We start from the raw sequence: 22,022 nt of genomic DNA, 5'->3' as shown, positions 1-22,022 counted from the left end.
ACACCACATGCAGAAAATCCGTTCTATGTAAGTTCTCTTTGACAAGGCTAGCTACTTTTCAAAAGTGTAATTTTAATGCATGTTTTCTCCGCAAATCACAATTTTCTGATAATAATTCAAAATTTGGAAGGGAATTATAATCGACACTCCAAAAATCTCGTTTTATACTCCAAACATTCTATAATTAGAAAGAAAATTATTATGAAAAGTGTAAAATGAAAATTTTAAAGTGGTAATAACAGTTCCTATTTAGAATATGAAAAGAGCATGTCATTATCACACACACAAAAATATAGTGTGGGTTGGGTAAGGATAGCTCTTAATGGCCCAAGTTCATAATTCGATTGTTGGTCCATCTATTCAATTTTGTCTTTGCAAATGACTCATAGCTTGTCATTACAATAGTGTCTTTGCAAAGGATTAGTTTTTTAATAAACTAATTTTTTAAAAAGCATCACAATTCTGGGCTAGCCCCATATCTATACTAATAAACAGAAGGCAATCGTATTTATTTTTCATGTTATATAATTAATTGTTAGGGGAGAAGAATCTGTAGAAATTGAATTAGAAGTTAGAACTATAAAATATATATGTAAGATGGATTTATGTGATCGAAATAAAACGCAAACCACTAAAATGGCAATTTCATACTTTGTATTATTAAAGATCAATAGTTTGCCGGTGTTAGGCACTGTATAAATCCGAGATAAAAAGATTTTGAAACCTATAACAAAAATCCAAATCCAAACTCTGTAAATCTTAGCAGAAAAATTGCGTCATATGCAAGTTTGCAAGTCGAGTCTTTCCCCCAATACAGGAGAAACTCTTGGAACTCAAACATTCGTTCTCTGTACTCGATGCCTCATCACTGGAAATCCCTCTTCCTCCTCCTCCTACAACTCCTCAACCTCTGCTCCACCAAATCCCAGCCATTCACATCATCATCATCATCATCATCAAATCCCCACCTTCAATTCCCATGCAAGCCACCCCACCACAGCTCCTACCCTTTCTGCAACAACTCCCTCCCGATCCCCACCAGAGCTCAGTCCTTAATTTCCCTCCTTACCCTCCAAGAAAAGATCCAACAGCTCTCAAACAGCGCCTCTGCAATCCCCAGACTTGGCATCCCACCCTACGAATGGTGGTCCGAGTCCCTCCATGGCATAGCCACCAACGGCCCTGGTGTCTCTTTCAATGGCACCATCCCTTCAGCCACAAGCTTCCCACAAGTGATTGTCACAGCAGCTGCTTTCAACAGGACTCTCTGGTTCTCCGTCGGGGCAGCCATTGCTGTTGAGGCCAGAGCAATGTACAATTTTGGGCAAGCTGGGTTGACTTTTTGGGCACCCAATATCAATATCTTTAGGGACCCCAGATGGGGGAGGGGCCAGGAGACCCCTGGGGAGGACCCCATGGTTGCTTCTGCTTATGCTGTTGAGTTTGTGAAGGGTTTTCAGGGTGGGGGAATTAGAGATGGTGGGCTTGGAGCGAGGAGAGTGTTGGAAAGTGATGAGAGTGGTGATAGTTTAATGCTCTCTGCTTGTTGCAAGCATTTCACTGCTTATGATTTGGAGTCGTGGAGGAATTTCAGTAGATATAGCTTCAATGCTGTGGTAAGAGACTTCCTTTTCACTTTCTGATTTTCTTGGAATTTTATCTAATTTTAATTTCATTTGGGTTTAATGTGTTTTAGCTTGTGCAAATTCAGTTTTGTGTATATCTGCAAAGTTGTTAACTTGTGGGTGAAAATTGAAATAAAAGGACATTGTGGGATTTGGAGTCTAATTCATTTCTGTTTAGTAGGTTTCAGAACAAGATTTGGAGGATACATATCAGCCGCCTTTTCGAAGTTGTATACAACAAGGTAAAGCTAGCTGCTTAATGTGTTCTTACAATGCAGTAAATGGGGTTCCTGCTTGTGCACAGAAAGATCTCTTGGATAAGGCTCGGAACGAGTGGGGATTCAAAGGGTAAAGGTTTCTTCTTTGTCTTTGTTTAAAAAAATATATAATTGAAAATATTACATACTCAATCTTGATAGATTAACAACTCTCATATCATACATATACCTATAGATATATCACCTCAGACTGTGATGCTGTGGCCACAGTGTTTGAATATCAGAACTACACAAAAAGTCCTGAGGACGCAGTTGCTGATGTTCTTAAAGCAGGTCTTTATGACTGTTATCTTTCCATTAAAATTTTCTCAAGTTTTGTGCATTGACTATTAATGGCAAATGTTTGGATTAGATTTGTTTTGAGAAGTTATAAATTTGATCGCCTATTTGTAGGGACGGATATTGATTGTGGCACGTACTTGCTTCGAAATACTCTATCTACAATCAAACAAGGGAAGGTGCAAGAGGAAGACATAGACAAGGCGCTTCTAAATCTTTTCTCTGTTCAACTCCGTCTTGGGTTATTTAATGGAGATCCCAGAAAAGGGAAATTTGGTAGTTTGGGAGCTCAGGATGTCTGTACCTCAGAGCATAAGACGTTGGCACTTGAGGCGGCAAGGCAGGGAATTGTGCTCCTAAAAAATGATAAGAAGTTTTTGCCTTTAAAAAGGGGTGTTGATTTTTCCTTGGCTGTCATTGGTCCATTGGCAAACAATTCAAGTTTGCTGGGTGGGGATTACACAGGTAAGATTGACTACGCTACATGTTTTAATAGAGTGCCATATTATATAAAGTTTATTGGACTCTATATGTAGATATATAGATTTTTTCAGTTATTGAAATGGCAATTTGATCATGAAAATTAGATGGCTTCCACCTCTCCATCAAAGTAGAGATTTATCTTACTACTCTTCATTCAAAATCTTTGGATATTTTGTGATTAATTACTGGGTTCCAAAATTTTCTATTTATGTTTTCCGGATGTTACTCGGATTTTAAATTACTAACCAAGCATAGTAAGTAGAGCATACCATGAGAACTATTAGGCTAAAAGATGTTCTATGGTTTTGGTTCTTTGATTATAGGAATTCCCTGCAACCCAAAGAGTCCTTTTGAGGGTCTTCAAGAGTACTCAACTAGAACATCTTATGTAGCTGGCTGCCAGGATGTACCATGTTTGTCTGATGCTGGGTTCGAAAAAGCAATTTATGCTGCAAAAAAAGCTGATTTTGTTGTTATAGTTGTTGGTATTGATGCATCACAAGAAAGAGAAGATCACGATCGAGTTAGTCTTCTCTTACCTGGTAAACAGATGGCCCTTGTATCTTCTGTGGCTGCTGCAAGCAAAGAACCAGTGATTCTAGTTCTTGCTGGCGGTGGACCACTTGATGTAACATTTGCCAAAGAAGATCTCCGAATTGCAAGCATTCTTTGGATTGGGTACCCTGGGGAAGCTGGCGGGAGAGCACTAGCAGAAGTCATCTTTGGAGATTTTAATCCAGGTAAGTATTTGGACAACATGAATATTCTATTATGGAGTTTATGTTTTGCATGAAATGAAATCGCGTCTACATGCAGTCCTCTAGAATGGAGTCACTTCTCGAAATATAATTGTAAAGATGAAATATAAATTTGATACAGAAACAGGATGCATTGTAAATGCCATGAGTAGATTTTGATTTTCGAAGGAAAAATTTAACATGATGACTTGGTATGATTATAAATAGGTGGAAGGCTGCCTATGACTTGGTATCCTGAGTCATTCACCAATGTACCAATGAATGATATGAACATGAGGGCTGATCCTTCTTTAGGTTACCCCGGAAGAACATACCGGTTTTACACTGGGGACAGGATATATGGATTCGGGCACGGGTTAAGCTATAGTAGTTTCACTTACAATATCGTCTCAGCGCCAAAAAAGTTAAGCTTATCAAAACCCTTCAAGGTAGATTTGAGTAGAAATGTACTACACCAACCAGGAGATGTACTTGACCATTTACACATTGATGAGGTAACGTCGTGTGAATCTTTGAGATTCTTGGTTGAAATCGCTGTGAAGAATAACGGAGACATGGATGGAGGCCATAGTGTGATGTTGTTCTCCAGAGTGCCAAAAGTTGTCAAGGGTGTTCCAGTACGACAGCTGATCGGATTTAACCGTGTGTATACGTTTTCAAACCAATATACTACAGCATCCATTCTAGTTGATCCCTGTACACATCTAAGCTTTGCAGATGAGCATGGGGAAAGGATATTGCCATTGGGTGAACATGTGTTAATGGTAGGAGATATACAACACTTTGTCTCGGTTGAAATTAATTAATGTAATTTATGTCAAAAAGACGCTTGAAATTTAGATTGTACATGATATGTGTGGATTAATATGCACATACAATACTTGGAAATAAAAATGATTCTTGATGAGCATTCTATTTTATGACACAGTATATTGTGAATTTGGAAAGATTTTCTGCTCATGCACATTTCAATTTGAGTACTGCAGATTCATTGAGCTCCACAAGAAAAAGGATGAAAATTGTTAATAAGAGAAGAAACTTAAGGCCGATACTATTTCGTTTTTAGTTTTTGACTATTGGTTTTTACTTTTGTGTTAGTGATAAAGGAGAAATACATGAGATATGATGGATCAAGAACTGGATGATGGTGTGAAAGATGTAGAAGAAATTGGATATTGGCTGCGAACTCTCAATTTTTGATATTCGAATCTCTCAGATGCACCTGAATGAAACGGAAAATAGACACCACCAAGTAAACAACCAATCGTGGGGTACATGGCAAAAGAAAAAGGTACAAGGACCTCATGTTTTTCTGATAGAAGATGAACCGTCCTAAATGTTATAGTAAAATGTTGGCAAGGAAATGCAGTGACAAACCAGTGTTTCGATGCACAGAGAAATTATTTCTCTTCATTTCTTAGTTACCTGCCATGATATTTGTCAAGCGAAACTAGAATCTCATTATAATTCACCACATTAGACCACCAGGATGCATGCTCAAGACAATAAAAGGCACCCGCAACGTTGTCAAACTTGACCCCTTCAAGATCAAGCCCGTCTTCTTCAAGATCAAGCTCATCTTCTTCACGATCAGTTCTTATAAAGTGATCGTGAACACACTCGTCTTCTTCTGCTGTGGGAAAATCCTTGCTTGAACCTTTCGCCACAACCATACGACTTTCCATATAGACTGGATAATAGTATCTGGTGATTTTGCCACCAACGACCACATTTTGAACAAAAAACTTAGACATCTTGAATTTTTAGATTTGCAATTGGGAATTATTATTGGCACTCCAAAAATCTCATTCTACGCTCCAAACTTTCTATATTTGGAAAGAAAAATACACTTGTGAGGAGTGTAGAATGAGATTTTTGGAGTTCCAATAACACTTCCCTCGCAATTATGCCAAGTTTCAAAATTGTGTGTTATTTTAGGAATTTAGGGTATTCTTTGTACCGCAATGAATTGTATAAGAAAGAACAACAAATGCGCGAGGATCTGAAAAAATCATTCTCAACTTTGAGTCTTTTGTTATGAATATATATTTAATCAAGTATACAATTAAATAATCAAACGTACTTATCTGTTAGGGCACTACCATGGTTTGGACTTAAGGTTTTTCACCCGTTGGATGGGTCTTTGAGTTGTTTTCCTCGTTCATTTTCGATGAAGCATTTGAGAATCCCAGAGCATATCTAGGAGTAGATATTGCATCCTCTTAGGAGTGTGATTACTTGTGGTGCATATAATCTCTAGATCGTAGGAACTCCAAGAATATAGTGGCTGATTCTATACTTGATTAGGTTTTCATATCTTTTGGAACAACCATGGTCAATCTCAACGAGGCTCCAAAACAAGATTATAGTGGCATGACTAATCTGTTTGTGCAACTTCGAGATGGAAGCTTTTTAGTCCATGACCGGACTACGAAGGCGAACTTACTCCGATCCACTTTACTCAAGATAGTTGCAGAGGAGACCGAAGTAATATGTCACTTGGACTTCTTCATGTGTAGGAATCTGGATCTATTACGGTCATGTGGTGTAGGAGTAGTTTGGATTCCTAAAATTCTTTTTCTTACTCCGTATGCCCCTGTCATTTTCCATTACAAGCTAGTAGTGGATGAGGACAAGTATGGAGTTTTCACGCAGTGCTTTGCGAGAGATTCTAAATTTTAGCTCGTCAAAGTGGACTTGCATTGGTTGGAACCTAACCGTTAACTTGATCATGACCATGTGTTCTGAACTCATAAGTTGTTGCGGATTGTTTGATATGAGTTCGAAGGAACAATCTTGAGGAATTATGCAGAGAATTCCAACCTGCACTATGAGTGGTGAAACAACAATAACGTTGTCCATGTAACTCGAAATTGTGTTTTGTAAAATTTTATAGAAAGATTTCACGATGGTGTACAAAAAAAAATCTATTTCACTTTAAGGAAATACAGTTTAGCTTGTCGATTAACAGTGCTGCTACAATGTGCCAGTTGGGTTGCCTTGTGTTCAGCTTCTTTGCATGCTAGGTTTGATACCATTATGTCTTCCTAAAAATTCTGAAAAGGATAGAACATTGTAGCTCTCTTAGTTTCTTTCCAAGCATATATGTCATGTCATTGGAAAATCGGGAGGGGTGTGATATCCACACACCCTTTTTTACTTTTCACTTACGCTTCTAATTTTCGACCATCGGATCAAATAAATTGAAGAAGATCAAAGGACGAAAATCAACAAGGGGTGTGTGGATAGCACACCCTAAATCGGAAAAGCTTCAAAATCTTTGTTTTTCCACAGTTGTGCAATTTTGACAGGAATGTAGCTTCGGTTATCTTTGTTAAAAAAAATTGGAAGTATTGGTTGTGTAGAAAATTTTGAAATTTTGACACAACAGTCTTTAGCATCTTAGCTTTTGTCCCTCCAACTGGTCTTGTGTCGAAATCATCTAGGAAGTCAGTTTTCCATTGAAAATCATTCAACTGCGCATAATGGGTTTTAGGCATGACATTGCCCCCAAAGCTTTGTGAGCACTTGCTCCAATCAGAATGCAGATGGACTCATATCAAGTTGCACAAAAAGCTGATTGTAGACTTCAAACGAAAGGCCTACGAGTCGAACTTATGATGAGGTATTTCGTCCACACAGAGCCAAACCTGCTTTTGCTTCCTAGCTTGGAAGCTCTTTGTGAACTAGGTCCATGTTTGTTACTTTTGGAATAAGCCAAGTTCGGTTGCGTTATTATGTGGCTTGTGTGCTAAGCAAATCTTTCCGGACTAACCATTTATTCGGAGCTTGCAACGAATAACACCTTGTTTTGATCCAATTCAGGGATTCTTTGGCATAGACAAGCTGCGAGTCTCTACTAGGCGGAGTTGTCATTTGCTCCGAATGAGATGCCCCTAGTTCATTGCGTTTTGGGTCAAACGCGGAGTTGCGTTGTAGAATTGTCATGGTTCGTTGTTTAGTTCGAAGCTTCAAAGAACTCGAGATGGAACTCTAGAGTTGAACTTTAGGACTTTTTCTAAGGTTGACTTTTCCCCAATGAATTTCTTCCCATGATGACTTCGTTATACTCGTCAGAATGGTGTTGGCTTGAGTTATTCCAATGCTGCATGATCAGAAAGAAAAAAAAAAGGAATATCCAATCAACACATATCCATTTCGCAAATCTATAACAAGTAGTCAGACAGTGCTCCTAGTTGTTTCATGTTAGAGTGTTTTAAACTTTCAAAACAGTTACGATATTGTAAGAAAATAAACAAAGGTATTAGAAACCCTCATTTTTGTGTTTGTTGGAAAACCCAATCCTTGATCATGGACAATAGTGTTTGTACCATACTTAGGGTCTCCGTATTTAGACCTCGTATAAATACTCGGGGGACTCAAATGTAATTATGTAATGAATGAAGGGGCAAATATGTAATAAGTGAGGAGCCCTTAGTCTATAAAAGGGACTCCTCACCCTCACAATAGAGAGGCCTCACATCCCCTAAACAGAGCTCTCATCCTCACATACAGAGGCTCTCACCCTCACAATATCAGTGTGGACGTAGCCCAAACATTGGGGTGAACCACGATACATCTTGTGTTATTTACTTTCTTGCAGATTCACGGTCGGATTTACGTTGTTTCAAGACCCCTCCGGTGTTGTGCATCAACATTTGGCGCCGTCTGTGGGAATCGACACAAAAAACTATGTCAGTTCTCTTTCATTTTTTTTCATCTCCGCCGTGAATCTGCAAAATCACAAAAACTCAGAAACCCAGTAACCTCTCTCTTTCTCTCTCCAACAATCCGAAAGATCCAAATATCCACAAACCCATTGTCTCCCAATCTCCAATTTGGCACCCAAAATTTGAATAGCTGAAATGGAAAATTTCTCAAATGAAAAATTTCTTGGGCGAACTCACGATTTGAGTGCAGAAAGGGGATCACCATCATCTCCACCATCATGATTTCAAGATTCGAAAATGTCCAACACCAACAGTCAACCCACCTGCAAACCCAAGTCGCCGACCAAACCTTTGCATTTGTCGTCATCTTCCAAAGAAGCTTCATATTAGCCCTACGAAGCTCGGCCTGAATGATCTCCCTTCATATTAGCATTTAACGATGGTCGCCGTCACACTGTCGAAAGCGGAAGAAGAGCTCTACAGTCCCTCGGCCTGGATGAAGAAAAGAGCTCCACGTCTCATCGATCTCAAGCAAGACCACAGCAGTGACTGTAAATACAGTGAAGTCTAGGAAAAGAAGATATAGGGGCTTCACTTTCAAACTTGACAGAGGAGACGAATGGGTCGGGTCATGGACTGGGTCTTGGCGACACCTGAGAGCTGTGCAACGCTATACCTTCCACCAGGTTATACTCCAGCCAGAGATGGCCCTCTTCCATGTTTCTTCTGGTCTTACCCTGGATAATTCAAGAGCAAAAATGCTGCTGGACAAGTTCGTGGTTCTCCTAATGAATTTGCTGGCATAGGTCCCACATCAGCCCTCCTCTGGCTGGCTTGAAGGTTTGCTATTCTGTCTGGACCAACAATTCCTATTATTGGTGAGGGTGATAAAAATGATAGATACTCCTAACTATGGGTCAAAATCCTATGGTCATGCATGTATTAAATTTTGTCCGTTGTAATACACGTTCTGGATTCCACCGACCATTTGTAATCTCTCTTTCTACCTCTCTCTCTTTCTCAGAGCTGTGAGAAACTTCAGACTTTGTCCGTTGCTGTAGCTTCCTTGTTCCCTGCGGAACCACCGCTGCCTCCGTCGGCATTTGGGATCTGGGTTTTCTGCATAAGACATGGGGAGCTCAGACGAGAAGGTGGTTGCTGTGATCATGGTGGGGGGCCCACTAAAGGAACTAGATTCCTGCTGCGTTGCTCAGTACACATCAACATAACCCTTAATGGCGCTCTCGCTGCTTCGACACCCAGTGATCTCCCGTGCACCATCTCTTCTGAGAGCTCACCTTCTCTCCTCGTCCTCTTGTTCCTCACTGTCCTCCCTCTGAACAGCAACAACCAGCAACCAAAAAATGCCTCATTCTCCCATTCTCCCACAATCTCGGCCTCTTCGTCCTAAGGTTTTGTTGATGCACAAGATTTGTTGCTTCAGGGCAAGACGAGAATAAACCCCGAAGAAATAAACCGGGAGGACGAGAATGACATCTCGACGATGAAAATAAACCCCGAAGACATCGTTGTGCTGCGGCCTTCTTCCGGGACGACAAGGCTACCTAAAGGGGTTATGTTGACTCACAAAGGGTTGGGCTACCAAAAAATTGATTCTTCCGTATTGCAAATAAGACTCATTTTTCTTTATATTACTTCCCTAGCAACTAGAGAATGATGAAACAACCCACTACTCGATCAGTCTCAGAGATCATTGCAAACCATCAGACAGCTCAACCATTCCCACAAAAGAAAAAGAAAAAGGATGTCTGGAGAAAAGTAGAAAGCAAAAGTAGAAATCAAAAGCAGAAAACAAAAGAAGATAAAAAGAAGCAAACATAATTACGGTGGTGATGGCATGCAGAAAAGGGAATTATGGGTGTGAACCATTGAGCAGAGGGTCGGATTTATTTTTTGATGTGATTTATTTTTCTTATCTTTCGGAGACATCTGTATAACTCCATCAGAGGGTAATAAAAAAAAAGGGCAAAATAATGGGCTGGAATGTTATGTGGAGGGCGAAGGCCCATATGCCCAAAAGAGCCAATGACACACCCCGACCCAGAGGATCAAGGCGTGCTGGCCGTCACGTGAGCGTGACGTAACCATAAGTGCGACACGGAAGCAAGATATAACAGAATACGAAGGAATTCAAACCAATCTCTAGTAGAACCACCTACTAGAATAAAAGGATGAGTTATAAAGTAAACACATAAATTCAGAGCATAGGTTTAAGTGCAGTCAAGTAGGACCAAAATAAAATACATCACCCGCAGGTGAGTCCTACATGAAGAGCGTCTGTCAGAATGCCGAAAAAGACCTCGAGAGCCACAAACCGCTAACTAGAACCTGGAGGGGCGCAAAACAAAATTGAGTGGGTCAGTAAAATCAAAGATTTTCCAAAACATTTCATTTAAAACATTTCTAACCCCTCACCGTAAAACCTGTATACTTTCCCAGAAAAATAGTATATAAACATATATATACACATATCATCAAAACTCAGCTCATATCCATCAACATAACATCTCAGAGATAATATGCCACGCCATGCCAAATATAATCAGAAATGCATCAATATCAATCAGGTGAAATAATAAATCAACCGGAGACCCTACAATGGTCCTGTACGGCTGATTCTAAAGCTCAACATCCCACTCAGCCGGAGTCACCACAGTGACCTATACGGCCCTGCCGGAGTCACCAACTATGACCTGTACGGCACTACACTGCACATCACTCGGAACTACGTATAGTATTCTGTACGATGAAAGGTGTATAAATACACTCTAGTGCTTCTCTCATCAATCATCAGTGCGCATAACTAAGGTCACCCACTAGTCGGAATCACATCTAGTGATCTATACGACTAGCATGTCGGAATCCTCACATGGTCTGTACGACATCCACCTACTTGGATCCAAGACGAGCGTGCGGTGTGGTGAATAATCATATAAGCACTAACACCTAAGGTGCAGGTTATGAGCTTTCAATGCAATTCTCATAAAATAACTCATCTGAATAATATAAAAACTCACCTGTGCGTCCACCTCGTCAATTAACACATATATGCATCAATTATCAAACTAAATATCTCAACATTTGCATGCATGGCAAATTAATTCATAATTTTCATATAAAACGCATTTTCTGGGAAAAACAGTTGTATATAGGTAATAAGAAAACAAAACTGCCCACTCACTGATAAGTCGATGGGTCGTAACCCCCGTGACGTCCCTGGATGCGCTCGTCCTCGGGATAAGTGTCACCTATATGCGAAATAACTATAAAAACGTTAATTTAAACACATAACCAATAATTCGAAATAACTTCTCATACGATACTCAATTTGGGTATATGAATATACCACATCGACCTACTCGACGTCACGGACGTCGAGGAATTTTTAGAAAAATTTTTGGAGGCTGCACGCGCCCCCACGCGCCAGGACAGGCACAGGGACACGCGCCCCCACGCGCACCATCTTCAACCTTGGGCTCGCCGGACTGAACTTTCCGGCGGCCGGTTTCCGGCCAAACTTTGAACGTCTCGTTCTCCTTCGTTTCTCAACCATTTTCTTCGTATTTTATACCAAAATGAAGCCCCAAACATGTAGAATCACGATACACTACTTTTAAGCTTCAAAAACAACTAAATCTCACCGGAAAAATTCAAGCAAAACCGGCCAAACTTAACCCTTGTGATCCCGACGTCCAAATCCTTCAAACAAAGCACTCCGAGCTTCCTTGGGACCTCACTAAGCTCACTATAAGCTTAGAATTCCCTGAAACACAACATTTCACGTGTGCATGAACAGTGACCAAAAATGGGGGGTTCGGGTTCACGTGAAATCGAAGGTTCTACGTCCTAAAACCAGTACCAATCAACTCAAAACATCTCAAGGATGAAGATTCTTACCTTGGTTACCTCGATCCACTAAGTTTTGGGGGATTTTGGGTGAGGCCGTACAATATGGGTGTGAGAGAGAGAGTGAGTCGAGATGGAGGAGAGAGAATGAGCACGGGGGAAGGAGAAAGGGAGAGAGGTCCTGCGTGTGTGGTCCAACCAAAACCAAATCATCACTCCATTCCCTAACCACACAATTACATATAACATTTTTAATCCAACTAAATTCTTTTTCTCCAAAACTTAGGAAATATGTGCATTAATCCAAAGTATATCACACACACACATACCTTAATACCCGCTAAGGGTAATCCCGTCATTTCACATTCCCATCAAATGTACCTCCGGGACGGGCTGTGACAATCTTCCCTCCTTATAGAATTTCGTCCCCGAAATTCCCATAACCAATTAAACCACTTAATACTCATAGAATAATCTTGGGTACATCTCTCTCATACGATCTTCTGTCTCCCAGGTAGCATCTTCTACGGAATGGTTCCTCCCCAACACCTTTACCAAACTCACCGTCTTGTTCCTTAGAGCCTTATCTTTCCAATCCAAAATAGTGACTGGCTCCTCATCATAAGTCAAATCCGGATTAATCTCTAGCGGTTAAGGAGGGATCACATGAGAAGGATCAGAAATATAATGTCGAAGCATAGAGACGTGGAACACATTATGGACCTTAGATAATTCCGGAGGCAACTCCAACCGGTAGGCAACTTCACCAATTCTTTCAATGATCACATAGGGTCCAATGTATCTCGGACTTAGCTTCCCTCTTTTTCCAAATCGTACCACACCTCTCCAAGGTGACAATTTCAAAAACACCCAATCGCCCACATTATACACTCGATCAGTGGCATGTCGATCAGCTAAACTCTTCTGTCGATCCTGGGCTGCTTTCAGGTTAGACTTAATCACCTGAATATTTTGAGTAGTCTCATCCACAATCTCTAGGCCTTCTAACACCCTTTCACCAACCTCAGACCAACATAATGGCGTACGACACGCCCTACCATAAAGTGCCTCGAATGGTGACATACAAATGCTCGAGTGAAAACTGTTATTGTAGGCAAACTCCATCAAGTCCAGCCGATCATGCCAGGAATCACCGAATTGTAACACTGAAAATCTCAACATATCCTCCAACGTCTGAATAGTCCTCTCTGATTGCCCATCAGTTTGAGGATGATAAGCAGTGCTATAAAGCAGTTGTGTACCAAGAGCTTCCTGAAAAGCCACCCAGAATTTAGAAGTAAATCTTGGGTCTCGATCAGAAATAATATTCACTGGAACTCCATGGTACTTCACAATCTTCGTAATGAACAACCTAGCCAATTTATTCAGAGGATACTTCTCCCTCACTGGAATGAAATGCGCTGACTTGGTAAGTCGATCCACAATCACCCAAATACCATCAAATTCGTTTCGTGTACGAGGAAGTTTATACATGAAATCCATGGTTATATTTTCCCATTTCCACTGGGGAACGGGAAGTGGCTGCATTTGCCCAAAAGGCTTCTTTCTTTCTGCTTTAACTTGCTGGCAAACAATACATCTACTCACATACTCAACAATTTCCCTTTTCATAGCCGGCCAATAATAAAATGGTCGAATGGTATGATACATCTTAGTGCCTCCCGGGTGCATCGCATAAGCTGAACAATGCGCTTCATCCAATATTTCCTTCTTTAATTCCTCATTATTCGGAACATACATTCTATTTTCCTGCATAAGCATACCATCTAATTCCCGAATCCTGAGGTCTTTCTTTTTCCCTTCACTTCTTAACTGAACCATTTCTTGAATTTCCTCATCCACCATCTGAGCTTCGAGTATGCGATCAATCAAAACTGGCCTGACTTGAAAACTAGCAAGAAAGGCTCCACTTCGATCTTCCAACTCCAACTTTACTCCAGTTGTCCTCAATTCAGCAAGAAGAGGAACACGGCTAGCATATAAGGCATTGAGTCTACCTTGAGGTTTCCTACTTAGTGCATCAGCCACCACATTAGCACGACCCGGATGATACTCAATTGTGCAGTCATAATCACTTAACAATTCCATCCACCTTCGCTGACGAAGATTAAGATCATGCTGAGTAAACAGATACTGAAGACTCTTGTGATCAGTGAAGATCTTACACTTCTCACCATATAAATAATGCCTCCAAATCTTCAAAGCGAATACGATGGCTGCTAACTCAAGATCGTGAGTGGGATAGTTCCTTTCATGATTTTTCAGCTGCCGAGAAGCATAGGCAATCACTCTATTATGCTGCATCAAAACACATCCCAAACCATTCAATGAAGCATCACTATAAATCTCAAAATTACCGCTATCATCAGGAAGTACCAATAATGGGGCATGAGTGAGGCAATATTTCAATTGCTGGAAACTCCGCTCACAATTTTCATCCCACTCAAATTTAACATCCTTCCTGGTCAACTTCGTTAATGGCAAAGCAATCATAGAAAAATCTTGAACAAACCGTCGGTAATAACCTGCTAAACCAAGAAAACTTCGTACCTCAGTGACGGTTCGAGGTTGCTCCCAATTCTCCACCGCTGCTATCTTTTGAGGATCAACTTGAATTCCTTGAGCCGATACAACATGCCCCAAAAATGCCACTTCAGTCAACCAAAATTGACATTTGCTGAACTTAGCATACAACTGATGCTCCCTCAATTTCTTCAATACCAAGTTCAAATGTCGGATATGATCTGCTTTAGATTTAGAGTATACCAGAATATCATCAATAAAAACAATAACAAATTTATCAAGATATTGCTGGAATACCTCATTCATCAACCTTATGAAAGCTGCAGGTGCATTAGTTAACCCAAATGGCATAACCAGAAATTCATAATGTCCGTAACGGGTTCGGAAAGCCGTCTTAGGTACATCTTCCTCTTTAATCTTCAACTGATAATAACCGGATCTCAAATCAATCTTAGAAAATACACACGCACCTTTCAGCTGATCAAACAAATCGTCGATGCGAGGCAATGGATAACGGTTTTTAATCGTTACCCGGTTCAATTGCCTATAGTCAATGCATAATCTCAGAGTTCCATCTTTCTTCCTCACAAATAATACTGGAGCACCCCAAGGTGACGAACTAGGCTGAATGAAACCCTTATCAAGTAATTCTTGCAACTAAATTTTCAATTCTCTCAGCTCAGCAGGAGCCATTCTATAAGGAGTTAGAGATATAGGGTCAGTACCTGGAAGCAAATCAATAGAGAATTCCACCTCTCTGTCTGGCGGCAGCCCCGACAAATCATCAGGAAACACATCAGGATAATGTCTGACCACACCAACTTATTCTATACTAGGAGAAACAACATCATTTAACACCACATGTGCTAAATATCCTTGACAACCCTTCGATAATAATTTCCTTGCTCTTATGGCAGAGATAACACCATGTCTCACCCCACCTCTTTCGCCCACAAAAGTAACCTCGGGTAGTCCAGGGCGATAAAAAGTAATTGATTTACCATAACAATCAATATGAGCACGATTATAATGCAACCAATCAGCCCCTAAAATCACATCAAAATCCACAATATCTAATGGAATAAGATCAGCTGGCATAACTATGCCCTCTACCATCACTGGACACCCAAGATACACACTATCAACATAACATTTATCTCCTCTAGGCATGGCAAACTCTAAATCAAATCCTAGAGGTGAAGGGTGAAGTTGCATCATTTGAGCAAACGTATGAGAAATCACAAAGTGCGTAGCACCACAATCAATCAAAACCTTAGCAAAATGACCAAGAACATTTAACGTACCCATGATCAAGTCCGGATGGTTCTGAGCCTCTTGCAGTGAGATGTGATTAACATGCCCCTGAGCTTGCTGTCGTCCACCACGACCTCTACTGCCTTGATTACCTCGCCCCTGGGGAGCACGTCCCTGGTCTGACTGACTAGGCTACCTCGATGATCCTGCACCACCAGTAGCAACTTCCCCCTGACGGGGCTGACCTCCCTGATACCACTGAGATCCACCAGCTGGCATAGATGAATAAGAAGAATAACCCCCAAAATCCTGGGAATACCCCGACTGAGGATAAGGCTCATGGGGATACTGATAAGGTCCGGAAGCATACGGAGCAGCATCCCCCTGGTAGTGGTAGGCACCACCACGACTCGACTGGCCATAACCGCCTGATCCAAAGCTCTGCTGAATCGGCGCTGGAGGTGGCATAGTGGTCTGCTGCGGTCTCTGCTGACCCTGGGGACACTGAGAAGCCCGATGTCCCATTTGCCCACAAGTAAAACAAGCACCACTACCTCTCATACACTCACCATGATGACGAAAATTACAACGGCGGCACCCCGGAGCGCCAGAACCACCAGCACCACCAGAATCCCTCTGCCTCTGAAATCTAGGCCCACCAGAAAATCTACCACCACCTCTCCTCGGGCCAGTAATACTATATCCACCACTAGAAGAACTTGAACTCGCCCCACTCTTCTTAAAATTCTGCGTCTTGCGAGGTCCCGGAATAGAGATACCCTTACCTTTATCATCATTCTTTTGACCGTCATTCTTGTCCTCGTTATCCTCACTCTCACTGGGAAGATTATCAGAGTCCTCCATCCTAACCAAAATCTCGAAAAACTCATGATAATCGGCGCAGGGTAGTGCACTGGCAAAAGTCCGCCACTTTTTCTTATATCCCAACTTGAAACGTCGAAGCATCTCTCCCTGATTACCAGCTGTATCAGGGTCATAACTAGACAAATCAGTAAATTTTCTGTAGTACTCATGGGCTGTCATATTCTTCTGTTTCAATAGAGTAAATTCCTGTTTCTTGCGATCAATATACTCTTGGGGGACAAATCTTTTCTTGAAATTATCTTTAAATACTTCTCAATCAGATGCCATAGCTGGGGACATAAACTGCGTCTGATTCCTCCACCAACCTGCCGGCTCTCGACCCAAAAACCAGGTAGTGGTCTCAACCCACCTATCAGCCGGAAAGTTCCCCTGACTTTGCATCACCTGAAATGTCTTTTCAATATGATCTAGCCATTTCTCTGCCCCCTCGTGACCTTCATTACCCATAAAACGATCCAGTTTCAAATTGTACATGGTCTCCAAGGGTGTCCTCTGAGGTGGGGGAGGAGGACGGATTGCATTCTGAAAAGCCTGGGCCATTGCTTCCCCTAACTGAGTGATATCCGGGAAATTAGGTTCAGGAGTACGGCGGGACTCCCTATGCTCTCTACGAGGCGGCATAATTCTGACAGAAAACATCAAAAGATCATTAAAGCATTAACAATTATACAGGACTGCAACCTGGCTCTGATACCAAACTGACACACCCCGACCCAGAGGATCAAGGCGTGCTGGCCGTCACGTGAGTGTGACGTAACCATAAGTGCGACACGGAAGCAAGATATAACAGAATACGAAGGAATTCAAACCAATCTCTAGTAGAACCACCTACTAGAATAAAAGGATGAGTTATAAAGTAAACACATAAATTCAGAGCATAGGTTTAAGTGCAGTCAAGTAGGACCAAAATAAAATACATCACCCGCAGGTGAGTCCTACATGAAGAGCGTCTGTCAGAATGCCGAAAAAGACCTCGAGAGCCACAAACCGCTAACTAGAACCTGGAGGGGCGCAAAACAAAATTGAGTGGGTCAGTAAAATCAAAGATTTTCCAAAACATTTCATTTAAAACATTTCTAACCCCTCACCGTAAAACCTGTATACTTTCCCAGAAAAATAGTATATAAACATATATATACACATATCATCAAAACTCAGCTCATATCCATCAACATAACATCTCAGAGATAATATGCCACGCCATGCCAAATATAATCAGAAATGCATCAATATCAATCAGGTGAAATAATAAATCAACCGGAGACCCTACAATGGTCCTGTACGGCTGATTCTAAAGCTCAACATCCCACTCAGCCGGAGTCACCACAGTGACCTATACGGCCCTGCCGGAGTCACCAACTATGACATGTACGGCACTACACTGCACATCAATCATCAGTGCGCATAACTAAGGTCACCCACTAGTCGGAATCACATCTAGTGATCTATACGACTAGCATGTCGGAACCCTCACATGGTCTGTACGACATCCACCTACTTGGATCCAAGACGAGCGTGCGGTGTGGTGAATAATCATATAAGCACTAACACCTAAGGTGCAGGTTATGAGCTTTCAATGCAATTCTCATAAAATAACTCATCTGAATAATATAAAAACTCACCTGTGCGTCCACCTCGTCAATTAACACATATATGCATCAATTATCAAACTAAATATCTCAACATTTGCATGCATGGCACATTAATTCATAATTTTCATATAAAACGCATTTTCTGGGAAAAACAGTTGTATATAGGTAATAAGAAAACAAAACTGCCCACTCATTGATAAGTCGATGGGTCGTAACCCCCGTGACGTCCCTGGATGCGCTCGTCCTTGGGATAAGTGTCACCTATATGCGAAATAACTATAAAAACGTTAATTTAAACACATAACCAATAATTTGAAATAACTTCTCATACGATGCTCAATTTGGGTATATGAATATACCACATCGACCTACTCGATGTCACGGACGTCGAGTAATTTTTAGAAAAAGTTTTGGAGGCCGCACGCGCCCCCACGCGCCAGGACAGGCAAGGGGACACGTGCCCCCACGTGCACCATCTTCAACCTTGGGCTCGCCGGACTGAACTTTCCGGCGGCCGGTTTCCGACCAAACTTTGAACGTCTTGTTCTCCTTCGTTTCTCAACCATTTTCTTCGTATTTTATACCAAAATGAAGCCCCAAACATTTAGAATCACGATACACTACTTTTAAGCTTCAAAAACAACTAAATCTCACCGAAAAAATTCAAGCAAAACCGGCCAAACTTAACCCTCGTGATCCCGACGTCCAAATCCTTCAAACGAAGCACTCCGAGCTTCCTTGAGACCTCACTAAGCTCACTATAAGCTTAGAATTCCCTGAAACATAACATTTCACGTGTGCATGAACAGTGACAAAAAATGGGGGGTTCGGGTTCACGTGAAATCGAAGGTTCTACGTCCTAAAACCAGTACCAATCAACTCAAAACATCTCAAGGATGAAGATTCTTACCTTGGTTACCTCGATCCACTGAGTTTTGGGGGATTTTGGGTGAGGTCGTACAATATGGGTGTGAGAGAAATAGTGAGTCGAGATGGAGGAGAGAGAATGGGCACGGGGGAAGGAGAAAGGGAGAGAGGTCCTGCGTGTGTCGTCCAACCAAAACCAAATCATCACTCCATTCCCTAACCACACAATTACATATAACATTTTTAATCCAACTAAATTCTTTTTCTCCAAAACTTAGGAAATATGTGCATTAATCCAAAGTATATCACACACACACATACCTTAATACCCGCTAAGGGTAATCCCGTCATTTCACATTCCCGTCAAATGTACCTCCGGGACGGGCTGTGACAGCCAAACCCTCTATTATCACCAACCAGGTAATCAAAAGTACGTCCGGTACTACAAAAAAATTATTCGGCAGCCTGCCGCTATTATCACCAACCAGGTGATCAAAAGTACGTCCAGTACTACAAAAAAATTATTCGGCAGCCTGCCACTATTATCACCAACCAGGTGATCAAAAGTATGTCCAGTACTTCAAAATTATTCGGCAGTCTGCCGTTACTATCACCAACTAGGTGATCAAAAGTACGTCCAGTACTTTAAAATTATACATGAGCATCACTCATGTCAATCATATATAAACATTCATGAGCATCACTCATGTCAATCATACATAAACATTCATGACCATCATTCATGTCAACATTCATGAGCATCACTCATGTCAACATTCATGAGCATCACTCATGTCAACATTCATGAACATCACTCATGTTAACATCCATGAGCATTACTCATGTCAATCAACATAAACATTCATGAGCATCATTCATGTCAATCAGCTTCGAAAGCTTCATTTACAAAAGCTCCAACTTCAAAGCTTCACTTGCAAAGCTTCACCTACAAAGTTTCAGTGCAGGGTATACAAATATCGCCTCCGAACAACCGCCACTTCGGCCCATACATGGATTCAATTTGAAGTTTTCAGCCAACAGACTCTATTGACTGAAGATTTGGGGGATTACACTATGTACCATATATTGGGCTTCCACATGAAAAATACTTGGGGGACTTAGCCCATCACTTATGTATTGAAAAGCGAGACCTTATTCTATAAAATGGACTCCCTCACTTTCATTAGAGAGCGCCCATTATTCATGTACTGAAGAGTGAGCCCTTATTCTATAAAAGGGACTCCCTCACCATCATTAGGGAGCATCGCCGCCTACTGAGCAACATCACTTATGTATTGAGGAGTGAGCCCTTATTCTATAAAAGGGACTCCCTCACCATCATTAGAGAGCATCTCCGCCTACTGAGCAACCGCATCGCCGCGAGCATCAACTCTAACCCATCATTTATGTATTTAGAAGCGAGCCCTTATTCTATAAAAGCGACTCCCTCACTTTCAACGCCACAAGCCGAGCCAACCAAGGCAACATAAGCCACAAGCAGAGCAGCCTCGCAACATGTGCTACTTCTAGTTGAACATCATTTCAGATTGGGCACCGCCTCATATCGAGTATCAGTTCTAGACGACATCTAGTTACTTTGGCTCACATATGGACTGAATTTCAAGTCTCCAGCCAAAAGACTTTCTTGACTGAAGACTTGGGGGACTACTGTTTGTACCATACTTAGAGCCTCCGTATTTAGACCTCGTATAAATACTCGGGAGACTCAAATGTAATTATGTAATGAATGAAGGGGCAAATATGTAATAAGTGAGGAGCCCTTAGTCTATAAAAGGGACTCCTCACCCTCACAATAGAGAGGCCTCACATCCCCTAAATAGAGCTCTCATCTTCACATACAGAGGCTCCCACCCTCACAATATCAGTGTGGACGTAGCCCAAACATTGGGGTGAACCACGATACATCTTGTGTTCTTTACTTTCTTGTAGATTCACGGTCAGATTTACGTTGTTCCAAGACCCCTCCGGTTTTGTGCATCAACAAATAGCAACAACAAGTCCATTAAAAAAGCATTCTTAATGTGAGTCACTAGAATTGGTGGTTGTTATGAACTGCAAGAGATTTCCATTTTAGAGCATCAGTGAAACCCCATCTTTAGGATTTTCTGGCTTTATCGTCGCTTATGGTAAAAGATGCTGACAAGGGAAACATGAGTTTAGCTCTCAATGAGAGCATCAATTGTTGGAACCAAATTTGCGTGTATCCGCCGACGGAGGCGAGATCCAATCAGAATTTGCCCATGATCTTTCTCGAGAGGAGAATGAGATTGATTGGGCAGTGTAGTTGAATCCAGATTGGACTACGTACGTATGTCCGGGAAAGAGAATCAAACCACCGATGTAGTTCTAAAAAAGAATGGTGTGATGTGTGCGAAACCACGAAACATCCTTGATGAATAGCCTATGGCAGGGCGTTAAGAAGATGATTCCCCATGGATATGTCTATGCGTAGATGGTGGCGTATATGCACGATGAGACTCCATTAGACATAGAGAGAATACGTGTGTAGTAGTTTTATAGAGAAGATGAAGAATTGTCCATGATAAATGCCCAGGCTAGAGTATTTATAGAGAACCTAAGAATCCTTGTAGGGAGAGTAATCCCATTGGGAGTTTATAAGAGATGCCAGAGGCTCGCTCGGATGGGCCACTATACCATACCTTTTGACGGAAAACTTTCTAGGAGGAAATCTAGGATAAGATATCCAATCCTCCTAGGATTACAATTATGTTATCTAACCCCTAGCCCAAGATATATTAATTTGACTTGACTTAGGGCTTTCTTACGTGTGAGATAAGTAATATCTTCAATGGGCTTAAGTCTAGTATGTTGGACTAAGGTTGTAGACTATGCTTCATGGCCACAGGCAATCCGGTCCTTCTTACCACCCGAGGTGCCA

The 22,022-nt window shown here is 41.4% G+C and overlaps 2 protein-coding genes and 1 long non-coding RNA gene across 3 annotated transcripts; 1 reads left to right on the top strand and 2 right to left on the bottom strand.

Moving 5' to 3' along the window:
* The first annotated feature begins 621 nt into the window (after positions 1–621).
* Positions 622–4,333, top strand: LOC103448221 (probable beta-D-xylosidase 6). The gene is made up of 6 exons (XM_008387504.4): positions 622–1,616; positions 1,807–1,973; positions 2,079–2,176; positions 2,297–2,647; positions 2,989–3,405; positions 3,631–4,333. The coding sequence occupies exons 1-6, from the start codon at positions 858–860 to the stop codon at positions 4,227–4,229; spliced, it is 2,391 nt and encodes a 796-aa protein (XP_008385726.2). The 5' UTR covers positions 622–857; the 3' UTR covers positions 4,230–4,333.
* Positions 4,334–7,664: 3,331 nt separating this feature from the next.
* Positions 7,665–9,959, bottom strand: LOC139196979 (uncharacterized). Its single transcript, XR_011581905.1, has 2 exons — positions 8,331–9,959; positions 7,665–8,156 (listed from the first exon to the last, which is right to left on the bottom strand). It is a non-coding gene; the product is annotated as an uncharacterized lncRNA (long non-coding RNA).
* Positions 9,960–12,611: 2,652 nt separating this feature from the next.
* On the bottom strand, positions 12,612–18,801 carry LOC139197231 (uncharacterized). The gene is made up of 9 exons (XM_070824199.1): positions 18,719–18,801; positions 16,949–17,268; positions 15,955–16,852; positions 15,230–15,312; positions 15,036–15,100; positions 14,748–14,927; positions 14,193–14,279; positions 13,745–14,033; positions 12,612–13,366 (listed from the first exon to the last, which is right to left on the bottom strand). Exons 1-9 carry the CDS (start codon positions 18,799–18,801, stop codon positions 12,612–12,614), a joined length of 2,760 nt encoding a protein of 919 aa, XP_070680300.1.
* Positions 18,802–22,022: the final 3,221 nt, after the last annotated feature.

This window comes from Malus domestica, chromosome 01 (assembly GCF_042453785.1).
Source record: "Malus domestica chromosome 01, GDT2T_hap1".
Lineage (NCBI taxonomy): Eukaryota > Viridiplantae > Streptophyta > Magnoliopsida > Rosales > Rosaceae > Malus > Malus domestica.
This window is presented reverse-complemented; position numbering and strand designations above follow the sequence as displayed.

What these genes read in the sequence shown, in the direction of transcription:
- LOC103448221 (XM_008387504.4), top strand. Translation starts at nt 858, where the DNA reads ATGCCTCATCACTGGAAATCCCTCTTCCTCCTCCTCCTACAACTCCTC. An exon ending in GCTGGGTGGGGATTACACAG is followed by an intron (nt 2,648 to 2,988) that starts GTAAGATTGACT and finishes CTTTGATTATAG; the next exon opens with GAATTCCCTGCAACCCAAAG. An exon ending in CTTTGGAGATTTTAATCCAG is followed by an intron (nt 3,406 to 3,630) that starts GTAAGTATTTGG and finishes GATTATAAATAG; the next exon opens with GTGGAAGGCTGCCTATGACT.
- LOC139197231 (XM_070824199.1), bottom strand. Translation starts at nt 18,801, where the DNA reads ATGGTTGAGAAACGAAGGAGAACAAGACGTTCAAAGTTTGGTCGGAAA. An exon ending in GGTGGTGCAGGATCATCGAG is followed by an intron (nt 15,313 to 15,954) that starts GTAGCCTAGTCA and finishes TGGTGTGGTCAG; the next exon opens with ACATTATCCTGATGTGTTTC. An exon ending in CAGGATTCGGGAATTAGATG is followed by an intron (nt 13,367 to 13,744) that starts GTATGCTTATGC and finishes ATTTCATTCCAG; the next exon opens with TGAGGGAGAAGTATCCTCTG.